At 34.1% G+C, this 15,141-nt stretch overlaps 1 protein-coding gene across 4 annotated transcripts in view; it reads left to right on the top strand.

Moving 5' to 3' along the window:
* Positions 1 to 15,141, top strand: part of Kaz (E3 ubiquitin-protein transferase Katazuke) — a 157,322-nt gene that overhangs the window by 136,654 nt on the left and 5,527 nt on the right. For all 4 annotated transcript variants that reach the window (XM_090371159.1, XM_090371160.1, XM_090371161.1 and 1 more), the window contains 2 exons: positions 7,799 to 7,907; positions 10,651 to 10,784. In XM_090371159.1, coding sequence (XP_090227285.1) covers positions 7,799 to 7,907; positions 10,651 to 10,784 — 243 coding nt within the window. The remainder of the gene's footprint in view (positions 1 to 7,798; positions 7,908 to 10,650; positions 10,785 to 15,141) is intronic.

The following is a 15,141-nucleotide window of genomic DNA, read 5'->3' as shown; positions in this document are numbered from 1 at the left end:
ACGGGAATAGGAGCCCTGAACTGCCTGAGCATGATCTTTTTCCGTATTCTTTACGCTTTCCTACCATTCTATATTTTTATTTTTCGTGAGCCATTAGTTTACCGAATGTGATATTGAGATGCTCCTTTTCTGCTATAAAACACTTTTCTTGCCCAAACAAAGTTTAGCACTATTTACCTTATTACTAGTTAGCTTATTATTCCTCTCTATTCTGGGATGTACTACTTCGTGTGTTTAATACTTACCCCCAATGCACATCCGTAATTTTAATTTAATTTAATTTTGATTATTTCCTTAACTTGCTTTTTTCCAATTTCTTACACATGGGATCACTAGCATATACCATAAATACTTTATAGCAGACTTATTCGAAACATTTTTTGTAAATGTTCACTGCAGTACAGACTCTCTCTCTCTCCTGCCCTCCCTCTCCCCCCTCGGTCATATACCAACTCGACCTCATTAAGTTATCCTCTTTCGTTTTAACCTTTCACTTTATATTCTGCCTTTGTCGGATCAGCCATGAAATATACGTATGCCTTATAATTTAAATTTCAACCCTTATCTTCTATACCAGCATTTCAAATCTACCATATGCTGCATATATTTCATGTCAGAAACAGAGGCCTTATGTCTTGCTGTTTTTTTCATTTGATTTTGGTGGCTGGCCCTCGAAGAAAGCGTTGAAATCATATGATAAGCAGCGTTAAATACTTCTAATTACTTATTACTTTCTGTCTCTTGTCTCCATAGTTATGATTTCAGTTCCATTAGTCCTTTACCTATTCCACACTCTACCTACAAACTTATATACAGTAATACCCCGACTTACGCGAACTCGGAGTTACGCGGTTCTTGATTTTTTCGTTTGGCAACACTGCTGCCCACTATCTTCAAGGTCGTTTTTCATATGTTATCGATATACGGTGCGACGGTGGAGAGTGAGAGCGAAAGATGAACAAAATTCAACTTTACTGCGCATGAGCTGCACACATATACAAGAATTTGTATTCCAACTGTCATATTTATATGTGTGCATTCAAATTCATGCTCAACGTTTGTCAGAAATTACATCGTTTTCACGAGAGAAATGGATCGCGTCGGTCGAGCCGTATACAGTCAGTCCTCGTATAACACGTGTTTACACTACACGAATTCAATCATACACTATTTATAAATACGGTAACGATATCTTATAATATAACACGAACCGAATTGGCTTATTCACGATTCGCCTTTGTGTTTACAAGAAATGGCAGTCGAACGCAGAATCACCCCAACTGAATGCAACACGATAGGAATGAAGAGAAGATTCTGAAAATGTATTTGTTTTAGGGGAAACGCATTTCACCATAATAACGTAAAAACCAACACAATTCTATCGGTATGCAATTAGATGGAGTTTACTACCAGTTTATAACAGATTCCACTAGCAGAAACACAACTGGATTTTTATTGCTTTTATGGTAGTAACCCCTAGAAATGTGAGGTGTTAATAGTGTGTCTCTGCCTTTATGGTGTTGTTTATTCAGTTGCTACATGCGCGCAGCTTTGTTTATGCGTATCAAGCGTGCCTCCTCGTTTTATAATTGTGCTTTATTCCCTAAAAATGAGTAAAAGACTTAAAAGGTGTGAAAAGGAAGCGTACTGGTGAAGACACTGCAGATTCAGAGAGAAAAAGAAAAGCAATTATCGATAAACAGAGGTGGACTGGGTCAAAAATTCTTACCCGGGAAAATTTATAGTGGCCTCATACTATGGTTTATGGCCAAAATCACACAGGCCCACCGAGATTTCCCCGGTAAGGCTTATGGCCAGTCCGCCTCTGTCGATAGAGAAAAAATATGAACTTGTGAAACGCTTTGAGCGAAATGAAAGACCATGTGATATTGCACGTGCTACAGGCCTAAATGAGGCAACGGCGAAAAGCACGTGACAATTGCAAACTTGACAGAAGGTCTCAGCTCAATTGAAAAGGGCTTAAAAATTTTAGAAAACCTAGACTGCAACGAAGAACGCGTTATAGCTACAAAGCAAGATATAAAAAAATTATTAGCGTGCTACAAAGAAATTCTGCGTGAAAAAAAGAAGTCTCTGTGTCGTCAGACGAATTTGTTAGATTTTATGAAGCCATCGACATAGAAAACTTTTTTACCTAAGTCATTTATTTTTTTAATACATATTTTGTATTAATATGTATAAAGAACTGCAATTTTATTAATATTTTTCTTCTAAACTAGTGTTTTTGTTAGTCCTTGGTCCCAATTAAACAAAATTTATATGTATTTATATGCAAAGTTGTACCCCGACTTATGCGAATTCGACTTAAGCGATTTTCGTCGGACCCACCTATCGCGTAACTTCGGGGTATTATTGTATACACTAGTGTTTAACAAAAATGCATCACCTGGGAATTTCACATTTCCAACTGTTTTTTACGATGGTATGTTACTTTAATGACTAGCATCACAAATAGAAATATAAGCAAAAGATATTTATTAATAGTTGGGGCAAAGCTAAGTAATATTTGACAGGTGCTCTCAAAATATTCCAAAATGAGCATTTGCAACCTTTATACAACAATTGGTAAACACGATAATTATGGCTGAAATGTTATCAGAAACCTTCAGTTTATCATTTTAAATGGAAAACAAATCGAAAAGTTCACTAGGTGCAAACTAATATTTAGTTGAACTGCTTCTGGCCCTGATGACAGTAGCTCACCATCGAAGCATTGACAAGATCAATTTCTGAAGAAAATCAACTGATAGTTTGTGGTTCCAAACACGAATTATGGCTTCCGGAAGTTCATGAAGGTCTTTGTTTTCTTTGTGGCAACTGCAGATTCCACACGATGGCAACAGTTCTCTATAGCATTCACGTCCGGGCTGTTTCCTGGCCAGCTAAGAGTTGTAATGGACCATTTTTTCACTTGTAACAAATGTAAATACATTACAGCCAAGCCTCGCATAATGCAAGTTCGATCAACACGTTTTTCAGTTACTGCTATTTGAAAAAATTATACCACTTTTCACTTTACACAATGCAAATTTCCAGTTAATGCGATCTTTTTTTTTTTTATGTGATAGTTGAAAAATATTTGAATCGCACGTTAAGCTTACTGCTCATCAGACGAGCAATAAACAAACGTTTGCCTGCCTCAGTGTGTTCCATCAACCATCGAAAGATGACGTTACTTGTTTGTCTCCCGCTAATAAAGTCAATGCAGACTTGCATTTAAAAATTCTAATTTTTAAATGAGCCAGATGAAAATGTTACAGTGAAGGAGATAACGGTCGAAATAAATATCACAGAGAACCTCAAACAAAAGGTTTGAGGTTCTCTATGATATTTATTTCACCAGGGCCCAGAGAAGATTGTTGTCGGCTATCGGAAATTGATTGATGAAAAGAGAAAGTCAACATTGTTCAAATATTTCTGTAACAAATTTTTTCTTTGTTGTGTATTTTATGTCAGAGGTTCCCAAACTTTCTCGGTTCATGGCATAGTGTCTCAGTAATTTTTTCACTGTGCATCTAGATCAAAAGAAATACCTAACAGTTCTGTTTATTAAGTAGTTTGCGCTGTGTCCGACAGATGTTGAGTATCGCTGTTTCCCTAGAAAATATAAAATATTCCGTGGCACACAGTTTGGGAACTATTTTTTTATGCAATAAACATTTAATTCCATAATTATTTTCATTATCTTTTACATGGTATACAGTTAAAAAGTTATTTAAAAGGTATTTTAAAATTTTTTTTATGGATGTTCCTGAAGCTTAAGGACCAATTATAATTTTTCCTATTAATTATTATATTCAATTAACGCGTTTCCATTTTGCGCAATGCACTCGCGGGACAAATTAATCGTGTTAATTGAGGTCAGCTTGTAGTGTCAAACCTGTAATGCAGAAATGAAGCTAAAGTAACTACAGAAGTGCCTACTTACACTTTTTGCCCAATGACAAGGAGCAGAGTCATCCTGAAAGATGCAGTTACTTGGCAGGTTGAAATGGTCTAATGGTTGGCAGCAATTTGCCTTCCAATAAGCCAGGTATCCATTGGTATTTATGGAACCTTTTATGAACTGCAGGTGATCTACTCCACGATACGAAATGAACCCCCATATCATTTGGCTGGTAGGGAATTTCACTGTAGACGCCATACAGTCTGGATGGTATTCTTCACCACGTCTACGGTGAATCGTTTGTCTCCCATCAGAGCCATGTAGGTTGAATTTCTTCTCATCCAAGAAAATAACTGACTTCCACTGCTCGGGGATCCATTTGACATGCTCCTTACACCAAATTAATAGGGCTTTTTCATATTTTCTGTGAGGAGGGGCTTCTTCTTAGGACGATGAGCTACAAGTCCATTTTTGAAGAGGCATCTTCTGACTGTTACTGCACTTGCTACCACTCCTGTATGTTCTTTCCATTCTATTTTCAGCCCAGATGAAGAAACTTTACAGTTTTTAAGGCATAACACTTCAAAACGCAGTCCTGTTTTGGTGTAGAGACTTGTTTGCATCCGGTTCCTTTTTTCCTATCAGCAGAACCAGTATTCTTGAGTTCGGAAAGAAATCTACTCACTGTCGACTGATTACAAGATACTCTATAAGCAGTATTGACGAGAAGAACATCCTTCCTCACATAAAGCAACAATAGCACTCTTTCTTTGTGACGTCAACTGCACGTAACTCACCATCCTGACCCAAGCAAGGAATGACTGCAACTCTTGCAGAGTGTGCTTATATAGCTGAAAGTAACAGGTGATGCAATATTACATCATCACCTATGCATGTCAATCTTATCTGATGCAATCTGTAAGAAATATTGCCATATACTTACGTCGTTCGGATGCAATTACAATTTTAAGGGGTGATGCACTTTCTTTGAAGACCAGTGTATATTAAACCAGAAACTTATATATATATGAAAGTATATTTAAAATGCTAACACTTCTAAAGCTCCTGCATAATTTCCTTTAGTAATTGTATTATGTTAGACTAACTGCTTTAGCAAGTGGCTGAAATTGTCAAATAAAAAAGTTTCAAGAAATCAGGTATAAATTCTTAAACATTTATAATAAAGTAAAGTAATTTACATTCATTGAATATAAACAAATTACAGACTGTGTGCAATAAAATTTCAAGAATTCCATTGTAGATTTCTCTTTTTGCTCTAATGATGGGATATAAATGGTGATTTTTTTTTACTACAACGTCAAAAGAGAATTATTTGTGTCAAATAAAAATGTGTAATAAGGACAGATGTTGAAGGTGATGCAGAGTGCCTGTGGAACTCAATGGCAGTTTGATTGGCAAAAGAGGAAACCAGAAAATTAGAATGAACTGTTCTTTGTTATAGCTGAAATTTTGAGCTGTCAACAAGAAAAAAAGGTCAGAAAAATAATTAACAGCATTGCCAAAATGTGTGGAAATATGTTTTGAAGGCCACAGGATAACTATTTTATTACTAATAATCATTAAAGTATTGCAATAAAAACATTAATTTAAAGAAAATATTTTGAAAATTTTAAGTGTCCATCAGCTTCATTTTGGCAAACGTACATAGTAAAAACTGCTTGCAAATTAAAAAAATATCTTTTGTACAGGTTGCAGAATAACTGGAAATGTTCAGTTTTAAGTTTGACCTTACTTATAAAATTCATGTTGATATTGTTTCAGTATGACTGTATAACATAAAAAATCAAAAAAGTGTTATGAATTTGTTTAATTTTTATTCATTGAAGAAATGAGGATTGCATCAATTGAGTATAATGTACTAAATTGTACAATTTAGTGCATGGTAGGTCAGTGTATGAGACAATTTGGTGAAATTAATGGCTATAAACATTTGGTGAGCAGAACTCGGTGTAAGCACAACAATTCATTGTTGTGCATGCTGGCTAGAAATTAAGAAAATTGATGAAGTAAAAGGTTGGGAAGAAAGATTTTGGTCACTTAGACAGTGAGGAATGCAGAAACTAAGAAAATAATAGAAAAAAGAAAATAATGTATATGTTTAACCAGTTTATTTTGTGTAAACATATTCAATCTGATTCTACTCATAGACAAGTTGGAAAATGAATATGTGCCTATTTTCTTCAGCAGAACTGGCCATTCATATTGTAATAACTTTGCGATATGGACTGACAGCCAAGAGAATTAATTTATTGTGAGAAAAAATATAAACCACACATTGAAGATTATAAACACATAATCAATCAATGTTGCTATTCAAGGACCATACAGTCCTATCCAGGACCCCAGGTGCATGGATAGTTTTTGGATCCCCTTTCCTGGAGTCCCCAGATTTCTGTTTGTCAGATTTTAATGAAATGTCAGAACACACTACAAATATTTCTAAAAGAGCTAAATGTAAGATTTCAGGAACATCTGCTTGCTGAAAGTAGTATTATTACATTGGAATGACAAAAAAATAATTGCCAAATGTCTATTGCTCTGATTTTAATGAAACTTAGGAGGGCCACAAATATTTCTAAAAGAACCAAATATAAAATTTTATAAAAATTCATCCACTAGGAGTCAAGTTATTACATGCAGACAGCTGAATGGGCATGGCTAAAAGTAGATTAATTATACATATATGCTAATGCATCTATAAACTAAGGTGATTAATGCATGTTATCAAAAATATGAACCATACTTGGATCACTAACTTCATCTTTTAAAGCAAAGCATTTTGATCTTGCTTTTTTAAACACTGAATTCTCTCATAGAATTCACCAAAATACTCTTACACCAAACTATCATGTACAGAATTGTCACATACAGCAAATTGTCATAATTAAAATAATTTATAGAACTTAAATAATTAAAATAATTAATCTGCTGTTAGGTTTATGAATGTTTATGAATCTGCTTTGGGATTCTGTAAAGTCTGCTGCTCCCGTTTTTACCTTGATCATCCTGATTTGTAGATACAATTACATATCGTAACCATGGATATCTCTGACTTCTGGCTTAAGTATGTCGCACATATTAATTTCACTGCTTCAAAAAAAAGTTTTTTTTCTTTTGCTGTCAGCATTGCTTCTTAACATTTTAAAGATCATAAATCTTCTTTATCATGAAATATTATTCCATGACTAGCTGGTACCTCTTGTTCTTTGGAATAAATGGATTGTATCAAAGCACACTCTTTAGAACAACCTGCTTCCTTACATATTTCCTGAATATTATAATTAGAGAAACTTAAGTCTAATGTTAATAAGTATCTTCTCAACTCATTATGGTACTATAATACAGGAGAATTAGAGGATTCAAAGAGAAAACTGACTACTCAGCTGCTAAAAACAAAGGCCGTTCATAAGATGGGGGGTTGGTTTGAACAAATTTATAATTAAAATGAATTTTGTGTTTATACATTTTCTAATAACTTATGTTTAGGGTTACCCTGAAAAAAAAAAAAAAAAAAAATACTTCCCATTAACAAACCACTCCTGACTGATAGCCAATTTAAAATGACGTCTTTCTGTTTCTTGCTTCCGCCATCATCTGCAGCCTCAAAAGTTTATACTATGTAGTTAGTAACAGGGATTAATTGCAATATCAGAAATTTTAATAAATTTTGAAATAACTTTGATCCATTATGCAGTTCAGAATAATATATTGTTTTAAAGAAACAAAAAACAAATAAAAGAAAACAAAATAAAATCATCAGCAGTGCATGCACAAGCTTTTATTGCCTATAATTAACAATAGAGTATATCAATATTTAAATGGGGACTGAACTATAGATCACATTGTATATAAATTCTTGGCATTTTCTAGGCATGCTAGGAAATATTTTACAAGTTTGGAGGAGGATCAACTGAAAGATGTTCAGCATGTTATGGGTCTTTTAGCTTTTCCTACTAGTACAGATATATCTCCTTACAAGGTAATTTGTTTTTTTCCCACATTTTTAGAATCATATACAAGTATGCCTTTTATGACATACAGAATTTTTATGTTGTTAATTGCAGATTGTAACTACAAACAAAAATGATTTGTATGCTGTAAAAATTGCCAGTTACAGGATTTAGGTAATTAAAAGTGGATTGTCTTTTAAATATTTTTATGTATTTTTTCTAATTTACTTGTAAAGATTTTTTATTTTGTTAGAATTATCATGATTTTTCTTATATTTTATCATACAAATATTTTTAGGAAATAATGAAATTTTAGTGCAGAAGGCTTTAAACTGTGTAAAATTGAAACTATGACAATGTTGTTTAATGCATCCATCATTACTATATAGCTGAACTTTAAGACAAATCAAAATTTGTAACTGAAGGCATAATTTTTTTTAATATCTCATATTGTGAAATCCTTCACGAATTGCCTTTGCCCCTTATACTTCAAATAAGTAACACTTCCCCATTAGAGATAGCTGCTCTTACTTATTCTCATTTGAGTACCACCCAGATAGCAACATTTCAAAGCTTTTTGGCCTCATCGTTGGGCAAGTAGGTACCCTAAGGTATAAAAGCTGACAACCTAGTTCTGACTTATTTACACAATATTTCCCTATACCTTTGAGAAATAAAAAGTGCATCCTTTGGTTTCCCATAGTTGCCCGTGATACATTTATCCATACATCTTAGAGCAGTATAACCAATATACACTCAACATCCACTGATATGTGATTATTCTTCCCTGCCCCACCCACAATAGCAGAGAATAAACAATTCCAACATAATAAAAGATGAGATGAGCCAGCACTGGCCAAGGTGGAACCAACTTTCATATTTGGGGGGGGAGCAAATTACCCTGCCCTGCATATATTAATATATGGCATTTGCTACATATTAACATGTTGTGGTGAGTTTACTATAAGATGCACCTGTGTTTTAGAGGGCAGCTTTTTGGGAGAAAAAACATTTTATTGCATATACAAGCATTTGAAACATTCACAAAACAAACACTTATAAAACAAAATTTCAGTGTAGAATGAAGCTTTTACATATATAATACTAATAATGTGTCGTCACTATTGTCACACTCATCATTACTGATTTATTGTTTGCACTTTCACTTTCTTCAATGATATGCCATCAAGGACTGTTGATTTCACATTTCTGAAAGAAATGTTAACTGTTTCTTGTTTTTCAGCTGTTCACTTTGCTGGGAAATGGTTAGTCACTTCATATGCCCTTTTTGGTATGAAATCATGATTGGGTCCACTCCTCACATGAGATGTTCAACAATTGCAGATAATCCTGTGTTTAATTCAGCAACCATCCTTTATGTTGCCTTTGTTATGTGATCTGAAATGGTTACACAATAAAAGAGCTAGCTTTTTGTTAGAAGGCTGCCTAGACGTTTTGACCAGACTATCATGTAGTCATGGCATGACTAAAGATAAAGACCACTGTATACCCTTAGGCCATAAGATGCAGGAGAATTTTATGCAAAAACATTTTTTTCATGTAAAAGGAGCATCCTACAGTCTGGAAAATACAGTAGTCTAGTTTTGCATTTTTGTAAGTTCACTTAATTTGATGTGACATTTAAAAAAATGTAACATCAAATTAAGTGATTTGACATGACATTCAATATAAGAAATGTTATATTGATTTTAGTAATTTATTGAACAACTATTGGAGTGAATAGTGTAACTCTTACTGTTGTCCTGCTGTGCAACCAAGCTATACATGTACATTAGAGAACATCATGGTATCTAAAAATCACAATATTAGCAAATCATGGAGGTACGTTCTTGTCTATATGAAGATTTTCTGCAGGTGTGAGCAAGCCACACTAATATAGCCAGTCTAATATAGTTTGTGAGCAGGTGTATTTTCTGTAGTTCACTGTACATGTGTGTGATAATTTTTAATTAAATACATAATAAAATTTTCTAATTAACATATACATTTATAATATAAATATTATCTCTAAATGCTCCATAATCATTAACAAAAAGAAATGTAAACATATTATTATAATATTTATTTGATGTTTTATTAATTTTATGCCAATAAGGGATCCAGTCCACGATGAGCTACGTTTTTTCTAATACAAACCTCATGAGGTACAATTTTTTCTAATACAAACCTCAAAGAAAACAAATAACCCTTGACTGAGACCACTGATGGAAATTTTATTTTAAGTGGCATTAGTGGTAGTTTCGTTGTGTGGTTTTTTTTTTTTTTTTTTTAAGCTTGTTTTCTTAAAGTGAATCTTGAAGTAGAATTTACTTTCTTAATTTTAATAGATAGTAAATGCAGATTTATTCGTAGACATTTTCTTTTTTTTTAAAGTAGTACGTACAACTATTTTTTTTAAATAAAATTTACCTCTCACATTAGGTTAAGCTTGTTACAGAGAGCATATAATTTTAATAGGAGATAGATAACCCATTTAAGCTACAACTTACTCAGAACAGTGATAAAATTTAGTCCCTGTCTGGATATTTTTCTGTTTCGTTAAACCTGGGATCCGTGAATTCTGCATTCAAAATCTCCTCAAGATCTCTGCATTACTTGTTGATGTTGAACAATAATACTGTGTGAGACGAATTTGTTATTTAAGTCACTTATTTACTCAGTTTCTAAGTTTTTTTATGTATTAATTTTTTGTTGTACTACTATGTTTATTTATTTATATTTTATATATTCTCTATGTTTTTGCCATTTCAGGAACTTCTCGATGAATCACGATGGGAAATGTTGGTGCAACAATTTCGACAAGAGAATTTTAAGCTTTATCAACTAAGCAACTTCTCTGTATTTTCCGTAGCTTTACAAGCTGGTCTTTCAGCTCTTAAAACTCCGTATCCTTTATGATGTTATTTGTACAAAAAAGGCTTTAAAGTAAATAATTCACAAGGGTTGCTCAGAAATTTGTCCTATTTTTTTTTTACTCTTAACAAAAAGTTATTTAAAAAAAAAAAAAAAGCTGAAAAACTCTTATTTACTACAGTACTCAACTTTCCCCAATAAAGTGGAAAAATTCCAGCAGATTAGCATCGTTACCTATGATGTGGTAGAGTGTCAGGGGTTCTTTAAGGTTTGGAAGAAAGTTAAACGAGACTTGGTGGGCAGTGGTGTACACTCAACAAGAATATGTTTCATTGTAAGAGGAGAGTTGCACCGTGTGCATTGCGGAGGAACGTTATCTGTAAGGAGATAAAGGTGAGTAAGTTGACTGTGGCCAATTCGCTCTCTGGTTAAGATTACTTCCTCCCGTCTGTTTACACAGAAGCTGGAGGACCATAACTGCTGTTCAGGTTTTATTTGGAGGAGTTTATTATGCATTTAGGCTTGCCATTGAATATAAAATAATTTCCATTTCAATATAACCTTGTTCTATCTGTTTATTACAAGAAATGCACTCTCCACTTGGTGAAATTGCCATAAACCAAAATAATTTCCATTGTGTATTTGAACAGTTCTGTAACAGCATAAATTATAGCACTTTACTTCTAGTTTTATAGAGCAACTTTTATAATGCAATTTAACAATTAAACGGATAGCTTTTGGAGTGAGTGGTGCAACTCTTACTGTTCTTGTGCAACAAATCTATACATATACTTAGAGAACATCATAGTATCTAAAAAGCACAATATTAGCAAATCATGGAAAACAACAAAAAAAAAAAAAAAAACCATGTTTACTTATTTCTCAACTTTCCTCACTTTTGGACTACACAATTCAGATGGATGGTACTATAGTAGGCTGTTTTAAAAATGGAATCAGTAAAGCTTGTCAGAACAGAAAGCTGTGGTAGAGATTTTAATAGCAGAGAAGGAAATAATTGATAGCAGCAGTTTTATGATGGGTTATGTGAAAGCATCAGAGAAATGCTGAAGTGAGAAGTGGCTCCAAGGGACTGAAAAGGACTTTTACCAGCAAGGAATACTAGTACAAGGATTGTGCTTTGTACATATGAGTCATGCATGTCGTTTGCATGTGTGCATTATAGCCTTAGTAGCTAATGCGTCAATAAAATTAAAACCTAAAACTAAATCGTTTGTATGCAAGTAGAGGTAGGTCATTAATTAACTGTCCTCTTTGAATGGAATCCAGAAGCTTGAGAGAGTTTTTGATGTGGGAACAGTATTCCATGGTTGAACACAATTGAGATTTGTACAGAGTGAGTATTTGTTTAGAAGAAAAGTAATGCTGAGAGAATAAAGTAAACAGTTTTTTTTTGGTTCAGAGAAAGCTATATTTGCTATGTGTTCATGCCAAGAGAGATTGGAAGTCAAGGTAATCCCTGATAGATAGATAGATATATACTATCTAGAAAGCTGCATGTCATTGAAGTGGTAAATTCCTTTGCAAGAAATAAAATGGAACTGGGTTTTAGAAGAATTGAAGTTTCACCCCACTGGAGAATTACCTGGAGATCGGTATTTAAAGAATTGGTAGCAGATATTTGAGAAGTTGAGGCTGATTGTGCAGGGCAAGGTTTTTCAGACTAGAAATTGAAAAAACTATAGATAGGATTTCCAGTCAGTGGAAGAAGATCATAAAACCATACTCTCAAAATGTAAGGAATATTGCATCTCTCCATGAACCTCATCATAACCTCAAAAGACAAATCATTACTGCATGATAGAAGAAATGCAGTGGGTTGTTGTTGTATTTTGATGCAAGGGTTACTTAGACCATATTGCGCTAAATAACGTTATGAATGTTACACATGCATAGTGACTGTTATGACATCAGTCAAAAACGATCACATAATTTTATCTGTTTAATAAAGTGGAAAAATTCCAGCAGATTAGCATCATTACCTATGATGTGGTAGTCAGGGGTTCTTTAAGATTTGGAAGAAAGCTAAACGAGACTTGGTAGTCAGTGGTGTACAAAGTACACTCAACGAGAATATGTTTCATTGTAAGAGGAGAGTTGCACCGTGTGCATTGCGGAGGAACATTACCTGTGAGGAGATAAAGGTGAGTAAGTTGACTGTGGCCAATTCACTCTCTGGTTAAGATTACTTCCTCCCGTCTGTTTACACAGAAGCTGGAGGACTATAACTGCACATTTCAGGTTTTATTTGGAGGAGTTTATTATGCATTTGGGCTTGCTATTGAATTGTCCATTGTTTGTGCTTTAACATTAAACTTCTCTTTGTTAAAATTTAAAATAATTTCCATTTCAATATAACCTTGTGCTATCTGTTTATTACAAGAAATGCATACTCTCCACTTAGTGAAATTGTCATAAACCAAAATAATTTCTATTGTGTATTTGAACAGTTCTGTAACAGTGTAAATTATAGCACTTTACTCCTAGTTTTATAGAGCAACTTATTACTGCTAAGCTGGTGTTTTTTTTTTTTTTATTATTATTCTGAATAAGCTGTTCAAACATTAAAGATATTTCCTTAATAAGATTCTTTAGCCAGTGTTACATATTCTTCGTATATTACATTTGTAGTTGAGATATGGAACATATTGTGATGATTCTCTGTTGGATGGATGCTTAGCGGCATAGTCCGCACGTTCGTTTCCTGGTATTCCAGCATGGCCTGGGAAATGGGGTGGGTGCCAGTGCTTTACTTTGGAGACTAAACATGGGTTTCACCAATTCAGTTCTCCAATAACAAAGTGGCAGTATTTCACTGAATCATGAGAGTTGTCTACCAGTCAGTGGGCAATATTCGCTGGTGAAACACAGGGTCGGCCATTCCTCTGTATGATATGGATGCCACATTATACAGAGCCCTGCTCATATTGGTTCACACATGGGTGGTCACTTCCAGTATACTAGGTGCAGTGTTACCCACCATCACAGAGGTGCAAATAGAGGATTTGGTTGTCACAGAATGAATGGACTTCATTGAAATTTGACCAAACAGGACCTACATATCAGTTTTAGACTCCCATATAACAACCCCTATCCTGTAAAAATGTTTGTGATAAGCCTCAGGGACCAAGGTTTAGATAGGTAACTTTTTGTATTTAGTAACTTTTTTTTGAGCCTTTTTGGCACCATAGCTGAGTTTGTTTTCTTGGGTGGGGGCCACAGTTTTCTTCTAAGAAACGTTAGACTTCTCACCTTGCAAAACAGGTAAACTAACCATAGAACATAACCGTTTACAGACACAGTATACTGATGTCCGACAGCCTTAACTGCTTAAGCACACATTCTTAACAATTCTATTGAACCAGTCAAACTAGCCAAATGATCTGAAACCAAATGTGAAGAATCAATACACACCTCAAACCTTAATCTGTCAGTCTTTCCAATGTCTGGGCCAGGTCAAATTGAGTCAACTTTCATGTCAGTCACTTAGTAGCTCATTCAGACCAGAAATGATGACATGCCCTTTGCTTCACACAGTGGAAAGCATTTCAGCATTCTTTCATTTTCTATACTACTCACTCTGTTGTCCCTACTAGCCCAAACAGTAAAACGACTGAACAGCCTTTCACTAATAATTCATCTCCTTTGAACAGCTTTCTTTAATTGTTTACCTCCTCCATTCAATTATTTACCTAATGTAAAATTAGTCTTTTTTTTCTTTATTTTATTTGATATGAAATACTAATTTGTCAATTAAGAACTTTATATTTTTTATTTCTACCATATCATGCATTACTTTTTCTCTTAATGTTATACTTCATTTGGTCATTTTTGCCAATACACCCAAATACTCTACAACAGTAGCATTCTATCTTTTTTTTTGGCTACCCCTTGAAACATTTTTGAAGCCCCCCCACCAAATTCAACATAATTTCTATAAAATAAATAGTTTCAGAAAGATTCTACAATGATTCCTTCCAAGACGCCTCCTTAGCCAGGTGGGAAGGAGCAGCAGTGCGTAGCACATGCTTCTTGATTAGACCGGGGTTTGAGCCCGTCACCACCAAATACGGAGGATGCGGAAAGGTCAAGGAATGACCACCGCATATCCCGGAGCAATATGGCCTTAGTTGCTAATGCTCCTAATAATAATAATAACAACAACAACAATGATTCCTTTTAAAATCTATGTTGTCAGATCACTGTTTCCCAGTGAATAAGAGGAACACTTATTTCAGCTTTTATTCTTCTTACAAACTTATCCACAACTGGGAAAGAGAAATGTTTTATGCAAATAAAACTGACTCTGGTCAGGAAATTACTACAGTTCATAAATATAAGAATGTGCATTTTGAATCTAAAAGACATAAG

This window comes from Mastigoproctus giganteus, chromosome 4 (assembly GCF_048544385.1).
Source record: "Mastigoproctus giganteus isolate SK-2022 chromosome 4, ASM4854438v1, whole genome shotgun sequence".
NCBI classification, from domain to species: domain Eukaryota; kingdom Metazoa; phylum Arthropoda; class Arachnida; order Uropygi; family Thelyphonidae; genus Mastigoproctus; species Mastigoproctus giganteus.
This window is presented reverse-complemented; position numbering and strand designations above follow the sequence as displayed.